Source organism: Glycine soja, chromosome 2 (genome assembly GCF_004193775.1).
Source record: "Glycine soja cultivar W05 chromosome 2, ASM419377v2, whole genome shotgun sequence".
Classification (NCBI taxonomy): domain Eukaryota; kingdom Viridiplantae; phylum Streptophyta; class Magnoliopsida; order Fabales; family Fabaceae; genus Glycine; species Glycine soja.
Window position 1 is genome coordinate 787,496 of NC_041003.1, and position 13,996 is coordinate 801,491.

Genomic DNA, 13,996 nt, shown 5'->3' on the forward strand with positions numbered 1-13,996 from the left:
GAAAAAAAATTATGTATTAATGGTATAAATTTTTTTATAAAATCATCAAATGATAACTTAAGTTTATTAAGTTTTAAAAAAATTATCTAAAGTAATTTAAATAATAATTTATAATTGATTGAGAGTGTAAAATTATTTTATAACATAAACATTAAAATTCTTATTTTAAACTTTTCTTTAGTTACGAAAAATGCGTTTTAGTTTTTAATTTCTTCAATAAATAGATTTGTTTTAGATTTTCCAATTGCTAGTCAAGATTTTTTAGGGAAAAAAAAACTAAAGAAAAAGATGCATAATGAATAATGATATGTATTTAAATACTAAATAGGTCTTATCCAAGACTCAAGTCTGAATAGGATCAAAGATCAATAAATCAAACATTGAGATTTTCATCCCTTGGATAAAAGGCTAATCTATCTAGGCTGTATGTAGCTAATAACAACAATAGCCTGTAAGTTTACTTATACAATTCAATGAATTCAACATCTATTAAAGATACCAACTCTGTGATCAATCCAATCCATGCAGTATGAATTAGTCTGGCATTATTAGCCTTCCTTAATGTTCAAATATGGATGAATGTGGGGCAGTTGGATTTGTCACGTGGCTATGCTTTAGAAGGTAAAGTTCACACATTTACTTCTTTCGTTATAGCAATTTTAAGTATTCTTCCTGTTATTGTGAATATGATATCTTTTTTACAAATGAGAACAATGAAAATAGAATTAAAAACTCTACATGAATTATTTAAACCTCTTAGGCCGATCCTAATAAATTTAGTCAATATGATAACTTGGAATTAATTCAGATTTCTAAATATAGAAACTAGGATGTTTGTATGAACTTGTTTAGATTATTTTTTAGTAGACATGTTCAGTTAATTATAAGTATGATTCACCTAAAAAATTATTAGGTAGTTTAGAACTTTACTTGTCTGTAATCTCAATCAATCTTTACATAACATTATTAAAAAAATTAAGTTATGAAAAAAATAATAACACTTAATAACATGTCATATAGAGATTAATGGGATCCTGTAGTTTAAGATTACCTAATAATTTATTTTTTGGCTTTCTGCTTCTAATAAAAACATATTTGACCTGACTTATTTTTTAAGATGGATTAAGTGCATGCTTGAATATTCGTTACAAATAAACATTGGTGCTAAAATAAAGTTTGCAAAAAAATCCCTATCCTTTCTTTTTCGTTTAGTTTACCGTGGACCCATTGAATTTGATCTTGAAAATTGTGCACATCAAGGCCTAAACCCTAAATCTTGCAAAAAAATCCCTATCCTTAATTGGCAGTATTCAATCCATGACCAATTTACTTAGACGGACTTATTTTAGTTTGTCAAAAAAAGGACATGAAATGGGGCAAGACATGTTAGCCCATGGTATCAATATTTTATTTTTTTATTTTTAAGATAATTAAAAGCAATAAAAAAAATAGTAGAGAATTTGGGATACCCATTGCAGTGTTGTGTTTATATCTAACATTTTAAGTTAGGAAGATAATCAACTATAAGTCTATAACCATTTCTTGCTTCTTTTTTTTTTTTAAAGAGGCCTAGGCCACACTTTCCTTTTCCACTTGGGCCCATTTTTGTGGGCCATGTGTGGTCCCCAGTCCAAGCCCCTATCACAGCGCGCTAAAAACCTTTCGAAGCCCAAATCTATTATATGAAACGCGGCAAGAAAGAAAGTAGGGCTCTATCTGTCATCGCTCCTGAATTCTGAGTTCAGCGTTGAAGTGTGATTAGAACTTAGAAGCATCAATTCAAGGTCCAACCTTCGACTCTGGTACGTTAAATGTTGTTTTACTCATCAGTTTCTACGGTACAAGCTATATATTGTTGAGATATTGAAATTTTTTGTTCTATTTTTGTTTTCAGTTTTCACGTTTTCTTCAATATTACAATTAGCCCCCATATTACTCAGTTCTTTATAGATTCCTTGTTGTAATACAATCATACTCGAAAAAAAAATTAACGCCATTTCGCCGGGCTTCCTAATGAATAATTATTGTTAGAGAACTTTTTGCATTGTTGGGAACGGGCACTTTATGCTTACCATTTTTACATTCCCCAAATTTCTATTTATTGAATTTTTGGATCTTGGTTTGCCGAGTTATTCATTATGCTTCAATGAATGCAGGTTGAAGGAAGCACCATAAATAAAATTGTTGAGGAAGTTATTCAAGGCGATAGATTTGAACTTTCACCTGTCGGGAAAAATTCAGCAAGAATGTTTGACGCGCAAAGTGATTTTCAGGACCCTGACAAAAAAAACTAAAATGCTGTCACATGTAATTTGATCACTATATTTTGGATTTATAATCTATTATTGGCCCGGCTTCTAAGGTGTAGTTCTTTTTTTTTTTTTTTTTGCTTTCCCTTGGGAGAGGGGTTAAATGTATTTGTAATTTTTTTCGTTTGAGCATCATAATTTCTATTTTACAATAAAATGCGACATGCATGGAGGATCAACTGAAGCTTTTTATAGCTTGCTATACATTTGTAAATCTTTACAACGTTTGACCATATGACAATCTCTCTACAATAAATTGCTACAAACATGGAGGATCAACTGAGGCTTTGTTGTTCCTTCTAGCTCAATATGCTGGAACTCCAGAAACATTAGTCTTGAGTGCCGTATTAGGAAGTAGTACTTGATGTTGAAGGCTCGACAGTGCCAACTGGATCAGAGTTTGGATTAACCTGAGTGCGTGCAATATTACGTTTTCCTGATTTCCGATTCTCTGTTTTGTCCTGATCTTGCTTTACCAGCACAGGTTGGAACTGCCAAAAGTTCAAAAGAAAGGGTTACGCAGTTATAAAACTGATAAGGCGGAAAGCTCAGTAGCCTAAAAATCTAGATTAAAAGCAAACCTGATATACAGAATATATGACATTTCTTCTTATTTGTGCCATCATATCCAAGAAAAGGTTATAGCCTTCAAGCTTATACTCAATAAGTGGATCCCGCTGCGCATATCCCCGTAACCCCACGGCTTGCTGAACAAATTTTAGTGCCTGCAAATGTTCTTTCCACAGGCGATCGATATTGCTTAAGATTAGGAACCGCTCTGCTTCTTTCATTAAGCCTGCTGCTTGTTGCTCCACAATATCCTATTGGCAGCATTGTTGTAATAAAAAAGGTAAATTCAAAAAGAAATAAATGGTAAAGAAAGACACATGATGCTAAAAGTCCAACCTTTAATAGCAGAAGTTACAAGTTGCACTGAGGTTTGATAAATCCCTCTCCCCCTACCCGAAAAATATATAATCAATTATTTGATTTAAATCACTTATCTCATTTTTTTTGTGGTTTAAAAATTTAATTGAAAATATAAAACCTTACTAACAAAAAACTCCCTTTTAAATAGTAGAAATCTTTTAACCCCCCACCCCCAAATGTGTTATTTAATTGAAGCAACAGAAAAGAAACAAACATAAGGAGAATGGTTGATTAATTCCCAAATAATAATTAAACTGACCCTTTTCTGCAGGTAGGCTTCACGACCACGAAGACGGAGATAATTCCGCAATTCCTCATAATCTGAACACGTGTTCCCCAGCAAATCAGGGGATAGAGTATTCAACAAGTAGCAATATCTGAAGAGAAAATGAAATATCTTCCATCAGCATAATTTTAGATCCAAGATTGGGCGAAAAAATGCATTATCATGTAAGCAAATAGTTAATATTGTCGTTTAATTTAAACTTACATGTAAAGTTGTGCAGGGCTTGATATTTAAAAATAAAAAAAAACGAACCACATTACAAAAACAGAGTTCAGTTCGCACCAAACAGCTTGAACCACTTTATGAAAACAATTTGGTTCAAACCCAATTGTTTTCATAAAGTGGCTCCATTTGGTTTTGAACTCGATTTAGTGTTTTTACACACCCCTATTGTCATGTATGGTAAGTTTGTTATTTTTATAATAACTACTTTAAAAATCATATATATCATGATTTTTAATTGGTTGATAATGTAAAACTAAGACTGACAGTGCATAGATAGAAATTAAACTCTTATTAAGTGCCCAAATAAAAGAAGAGAAAATAATACACGCATTGACAGTGTAATGCTTTTTTACACTATTATTATCCAATCATAAACGCTCATTTATGATTTAAACTCGTAAAGAAAACCCCATTATAAATAATGCACAAGAACACAACAGTCCTTTAGAAACCCAAAAACAAATATCCAAGAGAGGATTACTTATTTTGACTTTTCAGTTTGGTCTTTAGGCCAACATTTAGAATAATTAGGAATAGATTGGTTTGAGAAAATATTTTCCATTTTATTTTTATTTTCAAGAAAATACCACCAGACTATCACTTTCCCTAAGTGGATCGGGATGATGTGAAAGGTGTTCTTAAGATTGCTCAAGGAAAACTTAGTCTCGGTTGAGGAAAAATTATCAGCTTTACCATTTAACACCAATAAAAATGAAGGAAAATCAATAGTAAATTAGAACAATGATGTCCATACAAGAGAATTAGATCACGCATGAATGCACTAAAGAAACAAAAGCAATCAAGCAAGGTTCTGCATATAACTAAACCGAACATGGCATCAAGCTAAAGGGCAAAAGATTTCACTTACTGCTGAATTTTTGCAGTTAGTTTTTCAAGATCCCAGCTGTCTTTTGGAGCATCAGAACCAATGTTTGCCTAATTCATCATGATTGCATTATTAAGTTAGACAATGAAGCAAGGTACAAAGAGGAGCATAATTTTAGCAAGGCTTACTTCTAAAATGTCATCCATTGTCAATTCAGCATATTCAATAAGAAGAGACTGAAGGTTGTCAGATTCAAGGGCTCGTCTTCTCTCTGTATAAACTCGATCTCTTTGGCTGTTAAGTACTTCATCATACTCAAACAATTGCTTCCGAATGTCAAAGAAATAGTTCTCCACTTTCCTTTGGGCTTCGTCTAATGCTTTGGTCAACATCTTGGACTCAATAGGTAGGTCTTCAACTCTGAAAGCTCGCATTAAGCCCTACATATCACAATATTAACTAAGTTTTGGGCAATCAAATTCCAAGTGTAGCAGCAACACAATAAATGCATTACCTGAATTCGATCTCCACCAAAAATACGAAATATGTTATCTTCAAGACTTAAGAAAAAGCGTGAGCTTCCCGGATCTCCTTGTCTGCCACTTCGACCACGCAGCTTTATGGATGATGAAAAAAAGTTCCAACTTTAAATACTTATTTGACAGGGTAGGAGTGGTAGAAGTAGCAGTAGCTATTATAGCTGCAAGAATAATAGAAGAGGGTAGGAGATATGTGGATGTCCAAGGCCACAAGCCATTACATCCCGGCTTCCCACCTTTCAACCCTACAAGGAAAAGGAAAGATAAAAAAACCTGATTATCAATTCGACGTGATTCATGACGCTCTGTGCCTACTACATGTAGTCCACCAGCTTCCACAACCTGCAGTCATAATGATCATTAATAATGCATCAACAGCAATGTATGAAGGGAAGTATTAGTCAAGAAACAAATTGACCTTCTTCCTCTCTTCCTCAGTGAAGACTTTATATTCTTTTCCAATTTCCAGAAATGCATTTCTCAGCTTGGCAATGACTTCATCTTGAGCAGGACCCTACATAAAAATATATAATGACAAGTTGAAGATGGAAAATTCACAAAAGTGATATGTCCAAGAAAGCTTTACTTATCAAAGTAGTTAGTTACTCAAACATTCTAATTTCAAGCATTAATTACACTAAAAAATCCATCATCGCCGGATTGTCACCTTTTCACAGGTATAGGATAGGCGCTCCTCTGCTTCAAGTTCAGTTAAGGATCTCTTGCCCCATGTTTCAACAGCCAATTGCACAGCCTTCTCAGCCATGTCAACATTTTTATTTGATAGTTGGCATGGGAATAACTTCTCATTCACCTGAATCACGATATACCGTATACGTGGAGTTCCAAAACAGTTACTGTAAAAAGTATGTGCACCCACACTCACACACATAAACATGCAACACTTTTAAAGAAAATAAACACACACATCCAAAGCAACATAGATTTATAGGTATTTTTATAATATAATATGTTACAAAAAAAGATTTTGAGTCCAACTTCTTTCTGTTTCCACCAGAACTCCCTATCCACCATCATACAAAGATTCATCTTTCACAACTTAATTCTATTTATAATGTCAACCCATGTTCTTCTCACTTTCATTTTTAACCATAACTGCAACTCTCACAGTGAAAGATGATCAAACAAAAGCCTGGGTTCAAACACAACATTCTTTCTTATGCATACTGTTCACTATCGTAAACTGAAAATGTTGGAGGATGCAAACATACTCATTGGGTTTAATGGTGCCTAATAATTGCTATCCAGAACAAGGGTGACAATTTTATTAACCACTGATTCATTCCAACAAAAACGAACAATCGTAGTTTCAAGAACTGCCCACCTGCACCTTTTTATGTTTTCCATTAGTGGAATCTTTGAGTCATGGCATATTTAAATTAAAAAAATGATGAAAAAGTAGGGAGAGAGAGAGAGAGAGAGAGAGAGAGAGAGAATGAGAAAAAAACAAGTAAATAATATATATAAATTTAAAAAGATTATCATTGTAAACGTCTAGGACAGAACAGAAGGAAAAAATAGTTAGAGACAGCTAACTAGGGACAATTTGAGCAGTTATTTAGTTAGAGGGGATCGATTGGATAGATACGGGGTATAATGGCAGCAGAATTCATTTAGAGAGTTACAAAGTTCATAAAAAAGGGGAAACCCTTGGAGGAAAATTCTTTCTCCTGGTTCCTGTTCAATTTCATTCAATTAATAAAATTCATGTTTTATTCTACTTGATTCCTTAGGCAGTTACTATAATGTCTTAAATACCCTTATCTACTTTTGCTTTTTAGAAATAATAAATAGGACATTTTGGTCTAAAAGAAGAATAGGTTGCTAGCATCCTCCTTCTAAAAAGTAAGTAGAAGAATGTTAGAGCACACACACCATAATTGTATTTACATAAACAATACTTTAAAAATAAAAATGATATACCTTCCATGTCTTGGAGGGAGGAGGTTTCTTTATTGATACAAAGCCTTCTTCAGATGGCTTAACAACTCTGCAATCATATGTTCCCAGAAAAAAAATGTAATGCATGTTTGATAAGATGGCTTCAACAACTTGCAAATTGCTTAAACTTTCAGATCTAATGCAAGACAGGCTCTAAGAATAGGAATTTAACCATAGGATAGGAGTAATCAGAAGATGCTTTCCCATTAAGATTGTATCAGTGACAAATAAATTCTGGAAACAGTGAGATTGTGCAAGCAAGGAATATACATATGTAACTACAATAGTTCTACCTAGGTGTTGTTATATGCTCTCTCTCACACACTGTGGGGGCCACTTAAACCCTAAGGGTGTGTTTGGTTTGCATTTTCATTTTCTGTTTTCATTTCCTGTTTTCATTTTTTGAAAACTGTTTTCATTTTCAAAAGATTAGAATTCTGAAAATATGTTTGGTTTGACTTCTTGTTTTCTGTTTTCATGAAATAAAAATACTGAAAATTTATGATATATTGACTTCTTGTCTTTTTGTATTTTTAGATTTGCTTAAAATTACATTCATTGCCACCGCAATTTCATTTTACCTGAAATGAGGTTTCTGTTCTCAACTGAAAACACTGAAAATGAGATTTTATTGTTTTCATTTTCTGATTGTTTCCTGTTTTCATTTTCACTGAAAATGTTTTCAGAAATCCAACCAAACACATTTTCATCACCGTTTTCTGTTTTAAGTGAAAATGAAAACAGAAAACAACCAAACCAAACACCCCCTAAACCACTTCACTATACTTTTCAGACAATACTTTTCCGTTTCTCTTATAAACAGGGGCATGCACACACTTCCATTAAGCATTTTTGTTTCTAACTTAGCAGAGAGCATCTCACTCTTTAAAAACCCATCCAAGGCAGCATCTCTCTTTAAGCATCCTCACCTCCTCCCACTAAACCTATCCTCCTCTTTTCTTCCAAACACCATTTTAAATAATATTGAATCAAAAGGCAACAAGTACATGGAAGAATAAAATCTCCATAATAAAACTTTTGTCAATTAAAGTTCCATAATACCTTGGCATCAATATTTCACGAAGCTTCAACCGTGCCATAAATTCTGCATTACCACCAAGGATTATATCTGTCCCACGACCAGCCATATTGGTAGCAATTGTCACTGCCCCAAGACGACCACTCTGTGCTACAATTTCTGCTTCCCTCTCAACATTTTCTGGTTTTGCATTAAGTACCTAGAAACAATACATATTGCACTACTTTTATACCCAAAAAAATTAAGACAAAAAAAGTGGTTGCAAGATTAAGCTTCATTATAGTTCTTTCAAATGGATGAGCAGTTGGTCAGTGTTATCACTTATCAACACTTGCCTAGGCTATGAATAGGCTATCGTTTTTAGAAACAAAAATTATTTTAAATGGGTATCATTAAGAAAATATTGTACTGCCACATTCTGTCTATGAAGCACAAGCACTCCTCTTGCTTGAGCTGGTGGGGTGTTGATGCTGGACATGTTTCCATCACCAACACCTGTACAATACATGCTGAACTCTTGTCAGCTCAAACACTTGAGCCAACACCTCCAAATGGATGGATTCTTCAAGGACACTAGTATTATATATATATATATATAACTTTTTTAGACATTCAAAAAAGTCACCATAAAATTATAATATAAAATATTGAAAAAAATAATGCCTTTCAATATTGTTGTGAGGCTCATTAATCATTATCATAGAATAAAATGTAAAACATTAACAAGTTGTTTTAAGAAGGTGAATATGCCTTTCTTGAAAAATATAATTCATCTTTTTGGTTATGGATTTTTCTGAAAAGAGACAAAGTGCTTACATTTTTAAATGACGCATCTTAATATGTTTTTGTGAGGTATAGTAGTATAGGAAGCAAGAGGGACCTTACCTCGTGCGGAATTCCAGCTTCTTTCAATTGCTCTGACAAAGAATCACTCTGCTCAACACTAGTGGTGCCAACAAGCACCGGGCGACCGGTTTTGTGCATCCTAGAGATTTCTACTACAACTGCACGCCATTTCCCTGAAGTTGCCCTAAAAACTACATCAGATTCATCCTGAGAAAAATAAAATAAAGATTAGGAACTAGAAAAAAGTCAAATAATTGATATTATGTACAAAATAAATCTACTAAGATTATTCCAAATTTAACTGTAAATGGAAAGAAACCATTGGCCCTACCTCTAACAGAACTATAATAATTTACATATATGTTGCACATATAAATGTAGTAAATAATAAATATATTACCATTCCTCCCATTGAGGAATTGGAATACAAATTCCACATGACAAGACAGTCATCAGTTTATTAAAGTGTTGCACATGAATGACAAGTAAGAACAAACCTTTCTTATCATAGGTTTGTTTGTTGGCACAATTGTAACTTTAAGCTTGTAAATGCTCTCAAATTCTGTACTTTCTGTTGCTGCAGTGCCAGTCATACCACAAAGTTTGGGGAACTATAGAGGTACATGGTTTGAAAACATCAAGGTAAGTTCAAAGGCAAATGAAATTCTGAAATGATGGTTCACTTAATCAGCTCAGATACAACATTTCCAACCTGAAGAAAGAAATTCTGGTAACTGATAGAAGCCAGCGTTACAGTTTCATTTTGAATTGGCAACCCTTCCTTTGCCTCAACTGCTTGGTGAAGGCCATCACTCCACCTTCTCCCCTATCAGAGTAAATAAAAATTACTTGTTCCTTGAGATATCAACAGAATTTACTTCTCAGAAATTTGAAGATGTGACAGTTTAATTCTTTGTTCTCTCTAGATAGAAGTGGTAGTGAGTGTCAGTAATATGTAAGATTTTGCTATTGGCTAGACTGACACTACAATAATTAGATAGTAATGTAAACACCAAGGTTTTGGCATTATATCACAAGCATGACAGGTTAAAAAGAATCCATATATATCCAGCTGACCACAGGGTGTTTAAAGATAAGGACAGCACCTGAAATGTATCAAAAGGTGGAATCTCTATTAACACCTAATGTGCATTTCAAGGAGTTTCCAGGTGTAGACTGTAGACTAATATAAATAGTTTCTGTGCTGAAACTTCAAGCCAAATCTAGTGAATATTAATGGCAACTATTCTTATAGTATCAATAATTAAATTATAATGCTTTAATTGTTGAATAGCGATCATAAGTTATCCAGTAAAGGACAGTGCATTAAGTCATGATTTAATACTTTTCTCAGCCATAATCTGAAGCAAAGTTTTGCCATAATCTTAAATCTTGATAGAGCTACATACAATAAAAATTAGTACATTAAAGGGCTGAGATTATAATAATGATAATTATAACCCCCAAAGAACCAGATTTCATAAACAACATAGAGGAAGAATGAAGGGAATATCCTATCAAGGGAATCATATTTACTTCGGAAGATATGCTCTTCAAGCACTTGAAATCAAATGTAGATCAAGAACTGCTATTGATGGCACTACTATTCTCCTTGCCTTGGCTAGTTAAATTGTTTATTTCCATGAGGCCAAGTAGAATCTCTAAATACCTGCATGACTCGACCAGTAAACTCATCAACAATTAGGACCTCTTTTCCACGAATGATGTAGTTTACATCTCGAAGAAATAGTTCTTTTGCTTTTATTGCATTTAGGATATATGAAGCCCACTGTTCTCGAGGATCATATAAATCTTTGACAGCTAAAATTTCTTCAGCATCTTCATAACCTTGCTCAGAAAGTAGAACTGTTTTCTGTTTTTCGTCTACCTGCAAAGACAATTTCAGTTAGAAGAATAATATTCAAAGATCCACTCTTATTTTAATAAATTGAGCATCTACTCCTGTCGTCAAAGATAAAATAAGTCATAGTCATGATGAAAATTTACCAACCATAATCCATTCACAAGGTATAAAAATCAAAACCTCCATAACTGTGTTTTTTAGTTAACCGAACAAATGCTTTGTTTCCCATTTTCAACACAATATCTTTAATCTATCCATATGTAAAACCCCATTAAAACCACCCAGCTGTCCAGCAAATATGAAAGAGAAGTTTGTTCACTTTGCCAAGCAGACCATGAAATAGAAACTAACTTATATTGTATATCAAATTCACTGTTAGCATCACATAAGCATTCCACTCTATATAATATTTATAAGCCATCTTCCTAAAAAAAATTCATCTTCTACCTCATTTTCATTTAACTAGGGCTAGTCAGGTCAAGTTTCCTTCTTTTTTTTTGTTTAACTTTCCCCCCTTATATAGGCAGATATGTTTGAAAAAACAGGAAAGGTCCATAACCTCAATAAAAAAAAACAGGGATAAATATTGCTTCAACTAATTTTTACATTTTCTTGTTTTAAAAATAGTATGAACAATGTGAGCACATTGTCCATGTATCATGAACCAGGCAAATGAAGATCTCATCTCATCAAGTATACCTCAAAAAAAGGAAAAAACTAATAATCACAAATGAACTTCACTTATCATTGTTGTCATGTTCGTATCAAGGATAAAAATATTAATCAACGACAATGCAGTCCCAGTTTGTAATTTTGTTTCAATATTCTAATTAAGATATATAGGCCCAATGATAAATACTGTATGGAGATAAAATTACACCTGACAAAATTTCCTCTACTAAACATAAAATTGGCTGAATTTAAGTATGACATATAACCAGACTAGTACAGTTGGTTTCTAACCCTTGTTGCAAACCTAAAATCGAAAACAGACTCTTCTTATGATGCTAGTATAGCAACACTTCTTATTTCTTAATAGACACAACCTAAAAGTGAGCTGAGCAGGCACCAATAGAGAAACAGGGAGTACGTGTGCTGATAAACTTAACACTACATTAAATTTCAAAATGTAAACATAATTTAGCAGACTTACAGTGTAATGTATGTCTTGTTCAAAGGCTTCTGCAATCTTTGCAGCCTTATAATATTGATCACTGGGTTTCTCTGCAGGTCCAGATATAATAAGCGGTGTTCTAGCTTCATCAATAAGGATTGAATCAACCTCATCAATGATACAGTAATTGAAACCCCTTATGACAAGATCTTCGACACTCTGTACATTCCAAAGTTCAGAGTTCAGCATGATATTAAAAGGATACAAATTAAAAATCTAAAAAGCATATTTTAAATGCAAGAAATATGTAAAGGAAAAATTACTTTCCGTGGCAAGATTGTCTCTCAAGTAATCAAAACCAAGCTCACTATTAGTGACATATGTTATATCACATGAGTAATTTTCCTTTCTTTGCTGACTTGTCATATTCTCTGCAACCAAATTCATTATTTGTTAGACTGAAACAAAGGAATAGGTTTAAAACACGTTGCATCTTGAAGAATTTCAGTTAAAAACAAGAAGAAAAAAAACATAAAAAAACCTAAACAAAAGCCAAAGAACAAACTACGTAAAAAATGAATAAACTATTATTCAGAAATGAAAATAGAGTGGAGGGAAACAAAGCAACACAGAAGCTTGAAATACAACCAACCCCAACTGACTAACAATGGATGAATACAGATGTAGAAACAGAATCCAAACATAAAGAGGAGAGGGAAGTAATGAAGTATGAGACATACGCTGAATGAGGCCAACCTTCAATCCAAGAAAGCGAGGAACCTGACCAACCCACTCACAATCCCTCCGAGCTAGATAATCATTGACAGTTACAACATGAACTCCCTTCCCACTCAATGCATTTAAATAAGCTGGCAAAACAGCAACCAGTGTCTTCCCTTCTCCGGTCCTCATTTCAGCTATTTCTCCCTTATGAAGAACCATGCCTCCTACAAGACCCAAACTAACACAATATTAATAAATTATCCTCTTACACATATATTTATAAATACACTAAATAGCACAAGCTAGAGTACACTACACTATGTATAAGGCAATAAAGTGAGGGCAAAACTTAAGTTCCGCAAGTGTTTTTGGTGATGTTCTCCAATCAGAATTGGAGTTTTATTTTGGGAATCTATGTTGACCTTTAATGAAAACATTTATTATGCAGATTACTGAGGTAAAACTCTTATTCCAATTCTAATTGGAGAACAACTCCAAAGGCTGTTAAGGACTGCGTGTAAGTTTTTTCTATAAAATGACAGAGTTCAATTCCATAAACAACGAAACGCCAGCGAAAGACTTACCTATGAGCTGGACATCGAAGGGACGAAGGCCCAGAACCCTCTTCGAAGCTTCTCTCACCACAGCAAACGCCTCCTGCAATGCACATACACACAGACACAGTACACTTTAATCACTTCCTTGGTCACAATCAAGAGAAACTGCATTTGATTTGAATCGCCGCTTATAAACTACAACACTCAATACTTCAAAACTCACTGGCAAGAGCGAATCCAAAGACTGGCCATGCTGCGCGCGTTCTCGCAGCGCAAAAGTCCTGTCCCTCAGTTCCGAATCCGACAAAGCAGAAATCTCCGGTTCCAATCCATTGATTATGTTAACGGTCGCAGCGTATTGCTGCTTCGTGGCTTCTCCCGTATCGGCGCCTTTGAAGATGCCGCCCAACAAGCCTCCGAGGGACGCCACCGAACCCGATCGGCGGCGCCTTCTCCGCCGCGTTCCGGAAACCGAAGGTGGATGGAGCTGGAGGTCTCCGCGAAGAAAGGCGGAATAGGGAGGTGCTAGGGTTTTGTGGTGATAGCGCGCGTGCGGGTTCCACGTTTTGGAGGTGAAAGAGGAACAGAGCGAAGACGCTGCCATAGTTTGAATGAGTTTAGAATTGGGAAGGAAAGTTGAAGAAGTGGTTTACGGTGAAGATTTTGAATTGGAGTGGATTGAGAAGATGGATATAATTATCATTTGCAACGTGGACTGGACGAGAGATAAGATAAGGGGAAATCTAGTATGTAGGCAAGTCTACGGGGGGGCGTAA

General features: G+C 34.3%; 1 protein-coding gene across 2 annotated transcripts; it reads right to left on the reverse strand.

Moving 5' to 3' along the window:
- Positions 1-2,479: 2,479 nt before the first annotated feature.
- LOC114377978 (protein translocase subunit SecA, chloroplastic) lies at positions 2,480-13,938 on the reverse strand. Of its 2 annotated transcripts, XM_028336472.1 has the most exons (20): positions 13,444-13,935; positions 13,248-13,320; positions 12,681-12,887; positions 12,268-12,371; positions 11,980-12,159; positions 10,632-10,850; positions 9,675-9,788; positions 9,460-9,573; positions 9,002-9,169; positions 8,140-8,315; positions 7,060-7,126; positions 5,783-5,929; positions 5,534-5,629; positions 5,389-5,457; positions 5,091-5,192; positions 4,765-5,016; positions 4,619-4,686; positions 3,499-3,616; positions 2,891-3,130; positions 2,480-2,800 (listed from the first exon to the last, which is right to left on the reverse strand). In XM_028336472.1, the coding sequence occupies exons 1-20, from the start codon at positions 13,822-13,824 to the stop codon at positions 2,657-2,659; spliced, it is 3,039 nt and encodes a 1,012-aa protein (XP_028192273.1). In that variant the 5' UTR covers positions 13,825-13,935; the 3' UTR covers positions 2,480-2,656. The 2 variants fall into 2 exon arrangements, with proteins under 2 accessions (XP_028192273.1, XP_028192280.1); XM_028336479.1 differs by lacking the exons at positions 2,480-2,800; positions 2,891-3,130 and adding an exon at positions 3,166-3,268 and having other exon boundaries at positions 13,444-13,938.
- Positions 13,939-13,996: the final 58 nt, after the last annotated feature.

What these genes read in the sequence shown, in the direction of transcription:
- LOC114377978 (XM_028336472.1), bottom strand. Translation starts at nt 13,824, where the DNA reads ATGGCAGCGTCTTCGCTCTGTTCCTCTTTCACCTCCAAAACGTGGAAC. An exon ending in TGAGAGACAATCTTGCCACG is followed by an intron (nt 12,160 to 12,267) that starts GAAAGTAATTTT and finishes TGGAATGTACAG; the next exon opens with AGTGTCGAAGATCTTGTCAT. An exon ending in AACAAGACATACATTACACT is followed by an intron (nt 10,851 to 11,979) that starts GTAAGTCTGCTA and finishes TTGTCTTTGCAG; the next exon opens with GTAGACGAAAAACAGAAAAC.